At 37.6% G+C, this 18,879-nt stretch overlaps 1 protein-coding gene and 1 pseudogene across 1 annotated transcript in view; one reads left to right on the top strand and one right to left on the bottom strand.

The window, feature by feature from the left end:
- The window catches only part of Vps13b (vacuolar protein sorting 13 homolog B), a 563,330-nt gene that overhangs the window by 488,091 nt on the left and 56,360 nt on the right, over nucleotides 1–18,879 (bottom strand). The window contains exon 16 of the mRNA XM_055622389.1: nucleotides 18,004–18,128. Coding sequence (XP_055478364.1) covers nucleotides 18,004–18,128 — 125 coding nt within the window. The remainder of the gene's footprint in view (nucleotides 1–18,003; nucleotides 18,129–18,879) is intronic.
- LOC129687160 (U6 snRNA-associated Sm-like protein LSm3) lies at nucleotides 2,134–3,804 on the top strand (annotated as a pseudogene).

The following is an 18,879-nucleotide window of genomic DNA, read 5'->3' as shown; positions in this document are numbered from 1 at the left end:
ATGGTGGAAACTAGAAAAGATCATCTTGAGTGAGGTAACCCAGAAGCAGAAAGACACACATGGTATATACTCACTCATAAGTGGATATCAGCCATATAATATAGGATAAACATACTATAATCTATACTCTTAAAGAAGCTAAATAACAAGGAAGAACCTAGGGAAGATGCTCAAATTTTCATTCAGAAGAACAAACATGATAGACATTGGAAACAGCAGAAGAAAGGGAACAGGACAGTAGACTTCCACAGAGGGCCTCTGAAAGACTTTACTGATTGAGGTATGGAATCACAGGATTTTTTTAATTTTATTTTTTTATTATTATTACAATTTATTCACTTTGTATCACAGCTGTAGTCCCTCTCTGGTCCCCTTCCTATTCTACCCTCCCTCCCTCTTCTCCTATGCCCCTTCCTCAGTCCACCGATAGGGAGGTCCTCCTTTCCTTCCATCTTCCTCATCAGGTCTCATCAGGACTGGCTATACTGTCTTCCTCTGTGGCCTGGTAAGGCTGCTCCCCCATCAGAGGGAGGTGATCAAAGAGCCAACCACTAAGTTCATGTCAGAGACTGGCCCTTGCTTCCTTTACTAGGGAACACACTTGGAGAATGAGCTGCCATGAGCTACATCTAAGCAAGGAGTCTAATTTACCTCCATACATGGTTCTTGGTTGGAGTATCTGTCTTCTCAAAGATCCCTGGGTCCAGATTTTTTTGGTTCTGTTGGTCTCCTTATGGAGTTCCAGTCCCCTCCAGGTCTTTCTGTCTCCCTCTTCTTTCACATGATTCCCTGCACTCTGCCAAAGGTCTGGTTATGAGTCTCAGCATCTGCTTTCATACACTGCTAGGTAGAGTCTTTCAGAGGCCCCCTATCGGTAGGCTCCTGTCCTGTTCCCTATCTTTTCCAGCTTTGATGTCTATAACATTTGCTTTCTGCGTACTTTTTAGGGTCCTCCTTTTTTAGCTTCTTTAGGAGTATAAATTTTAGTATGTTTATCCTATACTATGTGACTAATAGCCACTTATAAATGAGTATATACCATGTGCGCCTTTCTTCTTCTGGGTCACTCACTCAGAATGATCTATACTACATTAAAGTAGTTTAAATTTTGACTCTATTTAAAGTCCCCTTAATTAAGCTGGGCATGGTGATTCATGCTAATAATCTCACCACTTAGCAAGCTAAAGGTAGACAGACTACTGCCAATTAGAGTATTGCCTGGGCTAGAGTTCCAGGTCAGTCTGGACTACAAAATGTAACTGTCTCAAAATAAAACAAAAGCAAAACAAACAAACAAACAAAAACCTCTTAACTAAAAGACTGAGTGCTCTATACTGACATGAACACACACACACACACACACACAAAAAAAAACTGTCTTTAACTGCTCGTTAACAATAGTCATGCAGGATCTAATACTCCGCTGGCATTCCTTAAGCTTCTCTGGGGGTAGGTCTGAAAACAACAATGGCAAATGTGAAAAAGCAGGCAATTGTGACAGAAAAACTTGACAATATATATTTCCCGAAATTAAGGCTTTTTTTTAAAAAAATATCTACTTATAATTGCTATTCTTATATTTCCTCCCTCAATCCTCTGGAAAAGGAAATGGGATTCCTACTCTTTTTACACTGGCTAAATGGCATTAGTTTCCACTCCTACCCCTTGAGGACACATTTGAATAAAGTGGGCTTCATCACATCTGAAAGCAGCCAGTGCCTTCATCTTTGCACACTTCCCTAGAAATGTCAAGTGATAAATTTCTATTATGCATCAGGTGTCCAGTTTATATAGTTTGATGTAAAAGCAAAGATGATCTCAGACATCGACTAAGTGGTTGCTTGACATATTCTCTTCATACAAACTGTCTGCTACAATGTCTAGTGTCTACTGCACACTTTCATTAACCAGGAAAGGACCTCTACTTTACACCGCAGAAGATGAATCTTTCTGCAAAGAAAGAACAATCTATTCCACCCCAGCTGCCCTGCATGGGAAAGATTTCTGGGAGGAAAACAGAAACAACCAAAACTCTAACATTCATCTCTCTCTCTCTTCTTCTCCAAATCTTTAATTAGCTAAGATATACCAATTTTTAAGAAACTGTTACACCAAAGACTTAAATAACCTAAAATGAGGTTTGCAGCTTAGAGTTACATTAACCTAACATTAACAGACTGGGAGGGATCTACTTGCAATTATATGTATATAATTGTGGATTAATTTAAATAACACATAAAGAACATGTAAACTCATGATTTTTTTAATTTGATTTTTCAAAAGACAGAACACTTGAATGGACATTTTTCCCTAGAACATATAAATGATCAATTAAGCACATGAAAAATCATGAATCATAATGGTAATTCAAACTAAAACCACAATATTCCACTTCATATTTATAGAGTGGCTACTATAAAACCAAAGCATTTTTCAAAATCAAAGAGGGGGGTAAATAACACCTCTTCTAGGTACCACTGCCTGATGACACAATGATCCCAAACACTGTGACCTAAGGCCGCTGTGTAGAATCCATTGAGCCTTTCACAGACTTGCTAACTGCTAACTGTGTGAATCTAGCTGCACCTCACCCTAACTGATAACTAAATCACACATTAATACTAAGAGGATTCTAGGCTGAACCTCACCCACCACTCAGTTCATCAAAAGCCTGAGAAGTTGCAATAATGACAGAAATCTAACTCAACAATGGTAGGAAAGATAACCACACACACACACACACACACACACAAAACACTCCCAATGATTTAACTGCAGAAGCTTAGATTCTATCACAGAAACCTAAAATATAAAAATAACAAGGAGGGTGCAGCATTTGAAACATGTGGAGTATGTACATCAGCAACAGACTAAGAATACTGTAGAGGAGACCCTGGATCTCATCAGGCTCAGTTTACTTTTTTTTTTAATGATTAACATTATTTAAACATTGAAGCCATTAAACATCACAAAGTACCCCATCATCAAGCACAATTTTGTTGTTATACCAAACTTAAAAGTACATCTAAGGGGCTAGAGAGGTGGCTCAGCAGTTAAGAGCATGTCTTGCAGAAGACCTGGCTTTGGTTCAGGTGGTTCATAGCTGCCTGTAACTCCAGCTGCAGGGAATCTGATATCTCTAGCCTCTGAGGACGCCTGAACTCACATGCACATACAAACACAGAGATACATACATACATACATAATTAAAATGATAAATCTCAACAGCAAATAATTTAAAAGCAAATTTAAACTCAAAACATGAAGTATATATATACATATATATTACTGAAATTTTCTTCCACACAGCGCTTAAGAGATATAGTGCCTAGATGAAGAAATTCATAAACTCAATTCGGAAAGATGAATGAACATTTGGGAATGGAACACATTAATCTTTACAATGCTGTGAATTAAGAGTGTCCATACTTTTGGAGGGGGAGAGGTTTCGAGACAAGGTGTCTCTGTGTAGCCTTGGCTGTCCTGGACTTGCTTTATAGACCATGCTGACCTTGAACTCACAGAGATCCACCTGCCTCTGCTTCCCTGAGTGCTGGGATTACAGGCTCAATCTATAATCATGAATTTATGAAGATGAGAAACGACTGAGAGCTTCCAGGCAGATTACATGCTTATGGTCAACATTTATATATGATCCTGGGAGATGTAGAAGAATCTGCGACAACAATAGAGATTGATGAAAAAACATATTAAGAGCTATATGAATCAACAAAACAGAACATCCCAGTGCTTTTTGTCTGGGAAGATGTTGTTCTAGTTGCCCCTCCATTGAGAGATGGCTAAGACTGAAGATGGAGCCTATGCAGGAAAGTGGAGAGTTTGCTCCTTGAAATGTAAAAGAACACTCATAGAGAGAAGCTCACATGTGTTCTGATGGTCAGAAATGACGAAAGGACCTCTCCACTCTCAAAGAAGTTCATTTGCAAGTAACTTACAGCCTCTACAGCTAAATGACATGTTCCTTTTCTCCAGCCCTCTAGTCAGTGTAACCACCTTGCTTTTTTCAGGAGTTGCTTTGCCCATTGTTCTTGAAGTTACTTTCAGGTTGTTCTTCTATGAATTAAATTTGATGTCTTCTTTTTTATTTAAAAAGAAAAAAGAAAAGAATAAGCAGAACAAGAAGTCCCCTCCAAAACTTAGCACTCCCATCATAAGGTTCCTAAGAAAAGTAATAAAAATGATACATGAAGCAATAATTTACTTTCAAATTAACAAATGTAAATATGTTCAAGAAACTCAAAAAGAATATTAAAAATGCCAGAACGAAGACTGAAAATACAGGTGAATGAAATAAGAAAAATAATTAATGTTATGAAAATAGAATTTAATAAAAAAAAAAAAGGGGGGGGTAGTGGCATGCCTTCAATCCAAGCACTCAGGAGGCAGAGGCAGCTAGATTAATCTCTGTAAATTCACGGCCAGTCTGGTCTACAGAGCAAGTTCCAGGACAGACAGGGCTATGCAGAGAAACCCTGTCTGAAAAAAGAGAAAAAAAGAGAAGGAGAAGAAACAAAAACAAAATTCCTGAAGAAAAGTCAAAGCTGAAATCAAACTTGAATTGAAAAATTTAGTAAGTCAAATAAAAGAATTCAACGGAAAACCTCACCAATAGAATGGATCAAGTGGAAAACAGAAAGCTGGCATTTAAAGACAGGGTAAGGCAAATTGGATCACTCTGTCAAAGAAAATGATAAATTTAAAAAATGAACAGAACGTGAGAAATCTTGGCAACTATAAAAAAGCACAGAGAATAAACCCAGGTCAAATACATAGGAAATATTTCAACAAAGTCATGGGCAAAAGTTTCTCAAATCAATGAGAAAAGAAATGTGACAATGTACAAGAGAAATATAAAACACCAAATAAACAGGACCAGGAAACCAATTCTTATGTCATACCATGGTCAAAATGCTAAACATAAAAAGCAGAGAAAGGATGCTAAAAGCTGAATGAAAGAAAGACCAAGTCTATAAAGGCAGACCCATCAAAGTAACAGCCGATTTTGCAATGGAGACTTTAAAAATCAGGAAGGCATGAACTTTAATTCTACATGTTCTAAAAGACTACAGAGGCTAGCCCAGTCTTCGATACATGGCAAAACGATCAGTCATAATCAAAGGAGAAAACTTTCACAATAAAGGCAGAATGTATGACAACAAAGACATCACTACATAGGAAGTTTGAAGGAATGCTTCTGATTGGAAAAAGGGATAACTATAGCCAAGATGTGACAGGAAAAACAAACAATAGCATCAATAAAAACAACCAATCTTAGGTCAGCAATTGAACAAAGGAAAACTAAGAACACGAATTAACAAAATGACAAGAATTGATAGGCATTTTTCAATAATAATGTTACTTCCCCAATTAAAGACAGAACAGCAGACTGGATTTCAAAAACAGGATCTGTCACTTGCTGCATCCAAAAAACACAGCTCACTAAGAAAAACAGTTCAATATTAAAGCTAGAAGACAGAATGTTAGTAATAACATAGATCTCTGTGCTTCCTGCTTGCATTTGAAGCTATGATCACTCAACTTCCTGATCCTATGCCCACGCATCCTGCCGTGCCTCCTCATAGTGATGGACTGTTATCCCTCTAGAATCAAAAGTCCAAATAAACTCTTCCAACCATACACTCCTTTGGGCATGTTGTTTTGTCACAGCAACAGAAAAGCAGCTAATATAAATTTGGTATCAGAGAGTGGGCTGTTGCTATGAAGAGCCTGACCACATTGTTTTTTAAAAGACTATAGAAGCCTTTGGAACTTTGGAATGGAAAAGTAATTGGATACTATCAGCAGAACTCAAGAGGCCATGCTAGTAGGACCTTGGAAAACAGAATATTGAGAGCAACTAAGATTTGTGAGGCCCAGAGCTCATAAGATTTCGGAGGAAAAAAATATTAGCAATCATGTCAGGGCCTTTCCTGTGATATTTGGAAAAGTCTGGTAGCCTTCTGCCCTTGCACTAAGAACCTGCCTGAGGCTAAATTCCAGGATAACATAATGTTGAGTCTGTGGCGTGGCTGTTATTAATAATGCTTACTCAAGCCTCCAGTGAAAAAAAAAACAAGTTGAACAAAGATAAATCCAAATATGAAGTTTAGAGAAAAAGAAGTCACTATGAATCTTAACGAAACAGCCAAAAGTTCTGGAAAAGAGGCTGTAATTGTTAAGGAAATTAGCATCATTAAAAAAGGGGTCTGAGAAATAAAGAGAAGGATGCCCTCAGGTATGTTTCCAACTTGTGTTCCTAGAAAGAAATGAAGTTAAAAAAAATTACACATACAAACACACACACACACACACACACACACACACACACACACACGCTGCTAATGTGATTCTAGGGGATCAGGAGCTAACCAAAGTTGGCAGTTAAACCTTCCATTCATCCATATGGCACTGCCAATAGAGGCCTGAAGGAGGAAGTAGTGAAGGGGTCATAGATTCTTCCTTCACAATTTCAGAATGCTGCTGAGGCCAAGCAGTGTGAGGCAAGAGAGTTCCTATGTGAAGGCTCTGAGAGGGTAGAATCCCTGCAAGGCCATTGGGTGAAACTGTAAAAGTGAAACCTAGGTTTCAGTGGAATCACTGATATATTAGAGATTACAGAGTCAAACGCCATCTTCAAAGGAGAACTGAATATAGGGAGTGAAAACAGCCAGAATGAGAGTAGGGAAGAAGGGAGAGATATGTTGCAAACAGCAAAGATTAAGGGGCAGAACCATCTAAGCCCTTTAACACTGTACATGCAGCTACAGGTACAATATATTTGGTTTGTCCTGTGGGTTTCAATCTTGCTTTTGTCCAGTATTTCCCTAACGATGCCATAATTCCTTCCTTTGGGGATGGTAATGTATATTATGTCATTATATGGTAGAAATATGCAAGTTGCTTTTTAATTTTATAGGGGATTATAATTAAAAGATTGCTTTGAGTCTGAAAATAAACTTTGAACCTTTCAACACTGTGAAAGACCAGGGATTTTTGAAACTGACCTAAAGGCATTCTGCATATGATACGTCCATGAGACCTACAGGGGCCAGGAAGTACAAGGTAGTAGTTTGAATATGAAATGTGACTCATAGGCTTTGGTATTTGAATCCTTGGTTTCCAGTTAGTGGTACTATTTGGGAAAGTTTAGGTAGTACAGCTTTGTTAGAAGAATAACATCACTAAGGGTGGTCTTTGAGATTATGAGCATCATGCCACTTGTAGTTCACTCTCTTTGCTTTATTTTTGTGTTTGAAGATGTGAATTCTCAGCTTCTTATGCCACTTTGTACTATAACTTAAAGTCATGATGAGCACAATCCTCTAGAATCAGAAACCCAAATATACTCTCCCATAAAAACTAAATAACAATAACAATAGTGAAAGTTTTTCAATGTTCAAACAGTGGCTCAGATGAATCAAAAGTTTCATAAAGACTCAGAAATCAGATAATGTCTACAATCACACCCAATGCTGGTAAGTTAGTTCTTTTCTCATGACTCTGTCCAAATAGCTAACAAAATAAACATTAAAAAAAAAGAGTCTGTCTTAAAGTTGAGTGGGATATAGTATATCTGTGGAAGAACAGCATGGCAACAACATTGCATACTTAGTTAGAAAACAGAATGCATTGAGTGCTGGTGCTCAGTCCAGTCTCTGCTCTTTATTCAGTCCAGAACCACAACCCATGGAATAATAGCAACCACAGTTAGAACAGGGCTCCCAACAACAACTAACATAATCTAAATAATACCTCTCACACACATACATACACAGAGAAAGATTTGTTTCTCTGTGATTATAAATAACCCCTCCAAGTTGACAATCAAGATTATCCATTGTAGCTGATATCCACTGTCTATTACAGCAGGGTTAGAACATCTACATACTATATAACTGAAACTAGCAGAGATTAGACTTATTATATGTATACTATAATTATTATATAGCCTCTGAAGTCAAAGAAATTTAATTTTACTACAAAGTAAATGTTAAATTGGATCATCAAAACTAGTGAACAGAACATAAAGTATGCTGTCTAGATAAATTTCACGACCATCACAGAGGTCAATGAAAACAGAATATATATTACCTGTGCTATATACAAGAAAAGCTGAAACTAAGCCATGACTATAAGGAATCAGGATAATGATTTACCATGGAGGAGGGAACTTCTGAGATACTAACAATGTTCTGTTCTGCTTTGAGCTAGTTACCAAAGGTTCAGTTCAGTAATGAAATGCCTCAGGGAATGTACTTAATAAATACATTTTTATACATATAATACTCAATCTGATTTTTTTAATTCTTTATTAGTTACACTTTATTCACTTTGTATCCCTCCTGTGGTTCCCTCCCTTCTCCCATCCCAATCCTTCCCTTCCCCCACCTTCTGTATACATGCCCCTCCCTAAGTCCACTGATAGGGGAGGACTTCTTTTCCTTCCTTCAGATCCTAATCAGTTAGATCTCATCAGGAGTGGTTGCATTGTCTTCTTCTATGGCATGGTAATGCTGCTTCCCCCTCAGGGGGAGGTAATTAAAGAGCAGGCCAATCAGTTCATGTCAGAGACAGTCCCTGTTCCTATTACTATGGAACCCACTTGGATAATGAACTGCCCCATGGGCTACATCTGTGCAGGGGTCTTAGGTTATTTCCATGCATGGTCCTTGGTTGGAGTATCAGTCTCAGGAAAGACCCCTGTGCTCAGATTTTTTGGTTCTGTTGCTCTCCTTGTAGAGCTCCTGTCCTCTCCAGATCTTACTATTTCCCACTTCTTTCATAAGATTCCCTACATTCTGCCCAAAGTTTGGCCATAAGTCTCAACATCTGCTTTGATAGTCTGCAGGGAAGAGCCTTTCAGAGGCCCTCTGTGGGAGACTCCTAACTTGTTTCCTGTTTTCTTCTTCTTTTGATGTCCATCCTCTTTGCCTTTCCGGATGAGGATTGAACATTTTAGCCAGAGTCCTCCCCCTAAATTAGTTTCTTTAAGTGTACAGATTTTAGTAGGTTTATCTTATATTATATGTCTATATGAGTGAGTATATACCATGTGTATGTTTCTGCTTCTGGGATAGCTCACTCAGGATGATCCTTTCCAGTTCCCACAATTTACCTACAAATTTCAAGATTTCCTTGTTTTTCATTGCTGAGTAATATTCCATTGTGTAGATGTACCACAATTTCTGTATCCATTCTAAATGTTGGGGGCAATCTGATTTTTTAAAAATACATTTTGAAATGTGTTGCTCTGTTTAAATGATCTCTGGAAACCCAACATGTATCTAAAACAACAGCATGTCTGCAATACATGAGCTGAGAATTAAAATTGATACCAAAAAATTATGCTGCCATATTATCCACTGGTCACTATTTAATGACCCTAAAATACCCTCATAATTTAAAAATGTAACTACAAATTTTAAATAATTAAGATTCTTATCAAGTATTACTGGCCACTGATTCTTCTGTCATACCTGAGAAACTTTAGTTACTTTCTGAGACAAGAGAACTAAATATTATACTGATATAAAACTACTAAGAAAAAAAAAGAGGTTTATAAAAGTTTATGTTTCAAAACCATGAAATACAAAATAAAAAGTAACACAAAACCCAAAATTTCAAAAATAAATAAATAAATTTGAGTGATTATTTAATCACTTATTTTGGGAAATATTAATTTACCTGATTAAAGCTTCATATAAAATTCACAACTCAATTTAAAAATAATTTTATGTAAAACGTAAAAGCTACTTTGCTCACTTACATAAACTCTAACTGCTAACTTAAAACATACTAAAAAGGTTTCTGATCAGTTATTAACTATTTTTGAAATCTATGGTTTAGATTAAGAATGTTCTTTCTGCTATTCGATAGAATACACACAGAGGAACTAGAAAATGTAATTTTTTTTTTTTAATCCAGATGAAACAGCCTGTATGATTTGGGAAAGAGAAAACAGTGGGAACAAAAGTGACTGTTGAGACATAACTAGTGTGTTGTTCCACTGCAATAATCTACACTGAGTGTTCAATGGAACTCTCAGCCTTGGTGCTGATTGAATTTAAATCACCAACTGTGCAGTTTGTCTCATTAACTGGTTTACGGTAGGCATACTTTTTAACATACATATTTTATGCATAAAAAATAGCATACCTATTTTATCTGGGTTTCTTTAAGCCTCTACCTCCAACTGACCAACAACCCAACACTAGGTAGGAGGGAAAGAGGGGTGGAGGGAAAAGGGGCCAAAGTTCTCCTTAGTCACTTCCAGCTGTTTAGGGGGTTCTTTGGGGCAATACGAATCTCAGTCAACAGGATATCAAGTAGTCTAGCAAATCAACAAACAGCGCAGCCTTCTTCCTTTTCAGAGTGTCTCAAAGCTTTCTGAGACCATGTCCTCAAACTGCCCTCTTCTCCTCTCTCTGTGTTCTGGTATACATATGCTCTTAGAGTCCTCAGAGTTAAACTAACTGATCAGGGAAAGACCGCACAAGGCAGCTATCAGCTGTAGATAAACTAAAAGCAGCTACATATCCCACACTTGGGATTAACACAAAAATCTGTTCATGTAACATAACTGAGTTTTAAAGAAACCAAAACTTCCACTATATGTTACTACTTATTTCTTAGTTATTGAGTGTACTAAATTTTGTAATTATTATTTTCAATTCAGAGTTGTTAAAAGAAAGGAATTAAATATACTTATAAAAACACTGTAAAAAACTATTTCAAAGCAACATGTCTTTCTTAAGATTAGAAAAATATCTTACAAATTATGGTAAGTGGTCTTATTTGCAAAAAGTCAAAACACAAGCAAATAAAAATAATCTTTCTCTTTGAATGTGTTCAAACTTATTTAAACTGGAATATTTTTCTTTACATGCTTGTAGGCATATTTTACAAATATGTAATCATATGTATATGAAGATGTACACATTATTAAGCCTTACTTATTTACATTTTCTTAAACTATTTAAATTTCAGCCTTGTTGCTTGAATTTAAGCAATCCTTCCTGAAAACATGGATCCTCATAAAACTCAGGAAGTAAATAAAACTTACAGGCCAAAGCAGTTCAAAATGTTACAAAATCCACAAATTTAGAAAAGTAGTGAGAACTGTTGGGGAGGGAAGATACTCCAAGAGCTGAGCTGCCTCCAAGTTGTATAGGTAGCTGCAGTGATGCAGGCTTTACTATGACATTACTCATGTTCCATTATAAATTCACTGAGTTAACCAAAATATCATAGATTCTATTTGATCTGAAGACAGTCAATTCAAATGTAAATACAGTAGAGTCTTACTTGGGCAGAACTCCTGGTGATCTGTTTTACAACGTTGGAAAAGAATATGAAGGATAGTGCAGAGATGCACATTTTTAAAGCTAAGTACATTTTACTGTAAGTCATAAAGTTGGATAGAAACCTGTGTTTGTGAAAAGTGAGCATTACAGCCAGTCCTGATGAGATCTGATAAGCTAGGGTCAGATGGAAAAGGAGGAGGACTTCTCCTATCCATGGACTTGGAGAGGAGCAGGGGAGGAGATGAGGGAGAAAGGGTGGAGTTGGGAGGGAATGAGGGAGGGGGCTACAGCTGGGATACAAAGTGAATAAACTGGAATTAATATAAAAAATAAAAATGTAATTAAAAAAGAAAAGTGAGCATTAAAATCTTACAGGGTCAAAAGAAAAAGAAAAAGAAACCACAGTAAACTCACTGGTTAAACAAGCTAAACAAGGATGTAGTCCTTTCTTTTACCCTGTCATCAGTGTTCTATCTTGAGTAAATAATTGTTTATTCAGGTTTTTCTGGTTCAAGTTAGCAAAGAAAAGTTTCCTAACAGGAACCAACAAAGACAAAGAGGAGATGGATGGATGGGTTACATATATATGCAACCTGCAATGATGAGAAAAAAACTGAGGCTAATCTGTACAGGACAGAAACATAACAAGAACCAATTCAGATATAGCTACGATTCCCCATATAATACAAGGTAGTATATCCTTCTTGTATTGACAGTTCACTGTGATGGATGATAAAAGATGCAACCTAAGCTGAGGTATCTCAACACACAATGACCTTAGGGAGGTCATTTTACTCTACATGGTATAAGATGGCATGTCTCCTTGATGAATGGTGTCTTAATTGACTATTCTATTGCTGTGAAGAGACAACATAACCAAGAGAACTCCTAAAAAAGAAAACATTTAATTGAGGGCTTGCTTACAGTTTCAGAGGATCAGTGCATTATGATCATTGCAGGGAGCAAGGCGGAATGCAGGCAGGTATAATACTAGAGAAGCAGTTGTGAGCTATATCCTGATCCACAGGCAGAGAAAGAGTGAGCAAGAAGGCTTGGCAGATCCTTTTGAAATCTCAAAGCCCACTCCCAGTAGCCACACCTACTCCAACAAGGCCACACCTCCTAATCCTTCTCATATAGTGCCATTCCCTGGTGACTAAGTATTCAAATATATGAGCTTATGGGAGCCATTCTTATTTATATCACCACAAATGCCATCTTCCTCATGAATAGAAGAAACCTCTGAAACAGCTGATGAATTATAAATATACAGCAATCCTCAAAGTAGCAAGTTTGGAAAAATATCATTTAAAAAAAGCTGGGATGGCTAATGAGTGGCCTTTACTGCAGTCACTAAGACATAACTGAGAAGGGGATGTCTGCCAACAAAGAATATGTCTATGTTCCCATTGTAAAATACAACAGAAAAAAAGACATAAAGATGCCATTCTCCACATCAGCCTCTGGTTTGACAGAGAAAATATGGAAAAAGAGGATGAGATAGAGTTTTGGCTTGCTATGCCTTACAGCTAGCAAAATGTAAAGGGAAAAGAACACAGGTTAAGGCTATAGTATAGAGCCTTTGCTGGGGTACAAAACCTTGAAATTCACAGTCAAAATCAGACAAAGGAGAATAGAAAACAGGGTAACAGAGAAGACAGCCCTCATTTCCAAAAGCTAATAATGAGAAAAAGAAAATCCATAATTTAGCTAGTAGATGGGGAGCTCCATAATGCCTCCTTACAAGAAACTATGGTAAACAGAGAATACACTGTAACTGGATTGCTTGAAACAGAGAAAGAGACACTTACAACCTGCCTTGTGAGACTATGCAACATAGGGTAAATGGAATTAAGTTGTATTTTATTCATTCCTCCATTAAACAAAGGCTACACAGCCTGAGGCAGTATGACATTAATCAGTCTCTCTGACTGGCTGATTCATAAGAGTCATTAGGAACACATGGTTATTGCAGACTGAAATCTTCCTTAATGTCAGGGCCTAGAAGACCACAGAAAAAAAGAAGCATTGCTGAGAGAACGGGATGTGGGAGAACAAAATGTATACTGCCCGTTTCTGAAGCCAAATAGGAGTATGCTCACAGGAGGGCTAAGAAAGAAGTCGATAGCTCACTCAGGATGATCTTTTCCAGATCCCACCATTTACCTGCAAATTCCAGGATTTCCTTGTTTTTTATTGCTGAGTAATATTCCATTGTGTAGATATACCACAATTTGTGCATCCATTCCTCCACTGAGGGGCATCTGGGCTGTTTCCAGCTTCTGGCTATTACAAATAAGGCTGCTACAAACATGGTTGAGTAAATGTCCTTATTGTGTACTTGAGAATCTTTTGGACATATGCCTAGGAGTGCTATAGCTGGATCTGGAGGAGGCGCTATTCCTAGTTGTCTGAGAAAGCGCCAGATTGCTTTCCAGAGTGGTTGTACAACTTTACATTCCCCCCAGCAATGGAGAAGGATTCCCCTTTCTCCACAACCTCTCCAGCATGTGTTGTCTTGAGTGAGCTATCCCAGAAGCAGAAAGATGCACACGGTATATACTCACTCATATAGACATATAATATAGGATAAACCTACTAAAATCTGTACACCTAAAGAAACTAATCAAGAGGGAGGACTCTTGCTAAAATGCTCAATTCCTATCCAGAAAGGCAGAGGATGGACATCAGAAGAAGGAGAAAAGAGGGAACAAGTCAGGAGCCTAACACAGAGGACCTCTGAAAAGCTCTGCCCTGCAGACTATCAATGTAGATGCTGAGACTTATGGGCAACCTTTGGGCAGAGTGCAGAAAATCTTATGAAAGAAGTGGGAAATAGTAAGATCTGGAAAGGACAGGAACTCCACAAGGAGAGCAACAGAACCAAAATATCTGAGCACAGGGGTCTTTCCTGAGACTGATATTCCAACCAAGGACTATGCATGGAGATAACCTAAGACCCCTGCACAGATGTCGCCCATGGCAGTTCAGTATCCAAATGGGTTCCATTGTACTAGGAACAGGGACTGTCTCTGACATGAACTGATTGGCTTGCTCTTTAATTACCTCCCCCTGAGGGGGAAGCAGCATTACCAGGCCACAGAAGAAGATAAGGCAGCCACTCGTGATGAGACCTAATTGACTAGGATCAGAAGGAAGGAGAAGTCCTCCCCTATCAGTGGACTTAGGGAGGGGCATGCATGCAGAAGGTGGAGGACGACAGGGACTGGGATAGGAGGAGGGAGGGAACCACAGGGGGGATACAAAGTGAATAAAGTGTAATTAATAAAGGAAAAAAAAAGAGGTGGAATCCACTATGGAGCTTTAGAGACTGCTGTTTCCCATGGTAGGACGTGATCTTGGAGGTAGGAGAGGTGATGGTAAATCTAAATAATTCAGACAATGTTGTGGCCTGAATATTCAAGGGTCCCCCATGTATTCGTGTGTTTGAACACCTGCTTTCTTGCCAGTGATGCTGTCAACTTGTTTGGAAAGGCTTCAACGTTTAGGAAGTGAAGCTATGCTGGAAGAAGTGGGTTACTGCGGTGGACCTTGAAGCTTTAGGGTCTAGCCTCTGCCTCCTGAGTTAGCTATAATGTGGCTGTCAGTCTTCTGCTTCTGGCACCATGCTTTCCCCATCATAATGTGTTGCATAACCTCAAAGCAAGAACCAAATGACCCTCCCCAACTTAAGTTGCTTCTCATTACATTCAGCAACAAGAAAAATAACTAAAAAAACACCAAAATACAAATTGTGGTCCTAAAACATTAAAGGAATCAAGATATGTTTGAGAAAAGGACAAAGCAACTAAAAAAGTCACTCAAAGGCAAAGATGGCAAAATATGGAAAGTCAAATACTGGGCTGTTAAGCATCTGGAACAGGTAGGTGCCAGTTTTTGTCTAACCAGAAAACATCAACAAGAAAGTGTTTTTACAGAGAAGCGAAATATTTCATTCTGCCTTTTACAATAAAGAAAATGACATAATTGAGATAACAATTTTCTGAAGCACTTAGTAAAATTGATACCAACATATAAACTACAAAAATAAAAATCCTGTTTTTGGTTTTGGGTTTTTTGTTGTTGTTGTTTTTCCTTGAGACAAGGTCTTATTATTCACTATGTAGCCATTGCTAGTCAGATCTCACTATGTAGACCGGGCTGCCTCTGTCTGCTGAGGGCTACCGTGGCTGGCCCACATGTCTTAACAGATCAGAATATAAAATGTATTTGCACAAATGAAATATACCATGTACATAAAGTTAAATCAATCTGTAATAAATGATATATGAGAAAAATTACATTTACTAAGAGAAACCTAACCAAGAAACATTAAGAGTAACTTTAAAATGGCTTCACTTCACAGAATTCATTCAAAAATTAATTATAATATGTTTTTTATGAACTCTCTGGGTTAATGGGCAAATTTCTGTGAAAAGATGAACAATTACCTTACCAATTTTACTTTCAAATTGTACATTATTAAAGGAACATGATTATTTTTTTAATACCCATATCTGGATTTTTCTGGAAGTTACTTTGAATGAAAGTCTACTTTAAACGAAAATAACTGAAGATATATTATATAAATAGAAGACTGCTAATTTGAAATACTTGTCTTTATTTGTTCAACCATGTTTGTAGCTTTATTCGTAATAGCCAGAACCTGGAAACAACCCAGATATCCCTCAATGGAGGAATGGATTCCGAAACTGTGTTACATTTACACAGTGGAATACTACTCAGGTATTAAAAAGAGGGAATTCATGAAATTTGCAGGCAAATGATGGGAACTAGAAAAGATCATCCTGAGTGAGGTATCCCAGAAGCTGTACATACTCACAGTATATACTTACTTATAAGTGGATACTAGACCTATAATATAGGATAAACACTAAAATCTGTACACCTAAAGAAGCTAAGCAATAAGGACGACTGTGGGTAAGATGAGATCAATCCTCACTCAGAAAGGCAAATGGGATGGACATAGGAAGAGGGAGAAAACAGGGAACAGGACAGGAGCCTATCACACAGGGCCTCTGAAAGACTCTAACCAGCAGGGTATCAAAGCAGATACTGAGACTCATAACCAAACTTTGGGCAAAGTGCAGGGAATCTTATGAAAGAAGGGGGAGATAGAAATACCTGGAGAGGTCAGAAGCTCCACAAGGAGACAAACAGAACCAAAAAAATCTGTGAAGAGGGGTCTTTTCTGAGACTGATACTCCAACCAAGAACCGTGCATGGCAATAACCTAGAACCCCTGCTCAGATGTAGCCCATGGAAGCTCAGTCTCCAAGTGGGTTCCATAATATGGGGAACAATAACTGTCTCTGACATGAACTCAGTGGCTGGCTCTCTGACCACCCACCCCCGCAAGGGGGGAGCAGCCTTGCCAGGCCACAGAGGACAATGCAGCCAGTCCTGTTGAGACCTGATAAGCTAGGGTCAGATGGAAGGGGAGGAGGGGAATGAGAGATGAGGGAGGGAGGGTGGGACTGAAGGGGATGAGAAATGGGGCTACAGCTGGGATACAAAGTGAATAAAAAATTCACTTTGTATTAAAAAAAATTAAAAATCTTAAAAATTTAAAAAATGGCAAAAAAAATAAATAAATAAATAAATATAAGTTAAAAAAAATTGTCTCCCCAACCCCCAAGGGAGGAGGAGTCCTGCTAGGCCACAGAAGAGGACTTTGCAGCCAGTTCTGAAGATACCTGCTAAAACAGGGAGGGTGGGATTGGGAGGGAAGGAGGAAGCAGAATACAGCTGGGATACAGAATTAATAAAATGTAATAAAAAAAAATAAGAAAAGAAATGTGAAAAAAAGAAATAAATGTCTTTAATATAAAAATATTTCACTAGAAGATAATTTCACATATTACACAGATATTTCTTCTGTTTAAACAGTTAACTCTATATTTTAAAACATTTACTTTTCACTAAAAAAATAACAGGAAATATCACCTTTCCTTCTAAAGATTTCTTAGAATTTAAGGAAGTATGGCCTTCACATAGAGTAAGCAATCCTGAGTAAAAATGATGAGGGTAAAGAATCTTCCAAAATGCAGTTACTAAACACGTCCTCTCTATATTATGGGTATAATGCTGAGTAAGGTGAAATTATTTACTAGACAAATACCATGTACTACACTTCTTCCACCAATCTATGTAGCTCCCAGGAAGGAAAGGTCACATATTTTTGTAGTCCCTGATACTCTAAGGCCTCTACTATGAAGTAAGTTATTGCCCATCAATAGTCTCCCTACTACAAAAGACACTGGAAACGAACACATTACAGAGAATGAAAACAGTGAGTTGTTATGATAGCTTAGCAAATAAAAGTGCTTACCAGCAACCCAAATATCTGAATTCAATCCCTGGTCCTACATAATGGGAAAGAAGTCACACCACAGTTGTCTCCTGACTTACACACATCATGGCACATAAATACACACACATACATATCACATGTACACATACAAAATAAATAGCTGTAATACTTTAATTATTTTAAGTTTTAAAAAAATGGAGGTTTTCATTTCTAATACAATTTCAATTTAAGATTTTGTATAAAACTAAGACATGGGCATAAGACAGACATGTTTGGATTTTTTTAATCCAGAAATTTTAAAATAAAAATGAACATAAACCATTTAACAAGTAATTAACTACTTACCAGAGAGTAGGGAGGTTCAGAAGCTTCCCATAAAGGGCAGTGCTAAAAGAAGGAATAACTGGTGCAGGTGAGCAGTAAGATCCACTAGGATCCAAACATGTCAGTCCTGCTTGAAAACCAAAAACCTGAAAGAACAGAACACAGTCCAGAGTTCAGAGGTGAGTGAACATGAATGAGATGTCAGTACCAACTGCACCATAAATGTTGCCATGTTTGTTCCACTTCCCAAATGAAGCTCCTAGAAAACATGTCTTTCTATTTGAGATGACTTCAATACTTTAAAGTTAAAATTAATTTGAAGAGACCTAAAACTATTCTTTACTGTTATGTTTTCTACATTAGAAATATATAAATGAAGATTTTTAAGCACCAATGTATCAACTGAGAGCAGGGCTCTATTTGGAAAGGTCTTTAATCTTTCTCATCAAGCCCTGCACATGAAATCCAATGCACTTTTGGGATAAAACTAGGATGCTTATATGACTTAAAGTGTTTGCCACGAAGCCTAAGGAACTGAGCTCACTATCTTCAACCCACCTAGTGGAATTATTTTTCACAAGCTGTCCTCTCACCACCACATACACCCATGACATTACTATGGGTACATGGTCAGCAATCTCACTGACCCTATAACTATTTTTAAATATATCTTTTTTTTTTTTTTTTTTTTTTTTTTTTTAGGTTTGGGGTGGAAAGACCAGAGAAATTAACTGCCTCAGAAGCATGCAGACCTGAGTTTGGTCTCTAGCACCCATGTTTAAAAACCAGCCACAGTGACACATGCCTGTAACCACTGCCAGGGACTCACTAGTCAGCCAATCCATGAGTAGCAAGTACAGTAGAAATCTGCGATCAAGAAATCACGTATGACAGGAG

The sequence above is a fragment of the Psammomys obesus genome, unplaced genomic scaffold, assembly GCF_907164565.1.
Source record: "Psammomys obesus unplaced genomic scaffold, mPsaObe1.curated_primary_1811, whole genome shotgun sequence".
In the NCBI taxonomy this organism is placed as follows: Eukaryota; Metazoa; Chordata; class Mammalia; order Rodentia; family Muridae; genus Psammomys; species Psammomys obesus.
The sequence above is the reverse complement of the archived record's forward strand: the minus strand, read 5'-3'. Positions and strand labels throughout refer to the sequence as shown.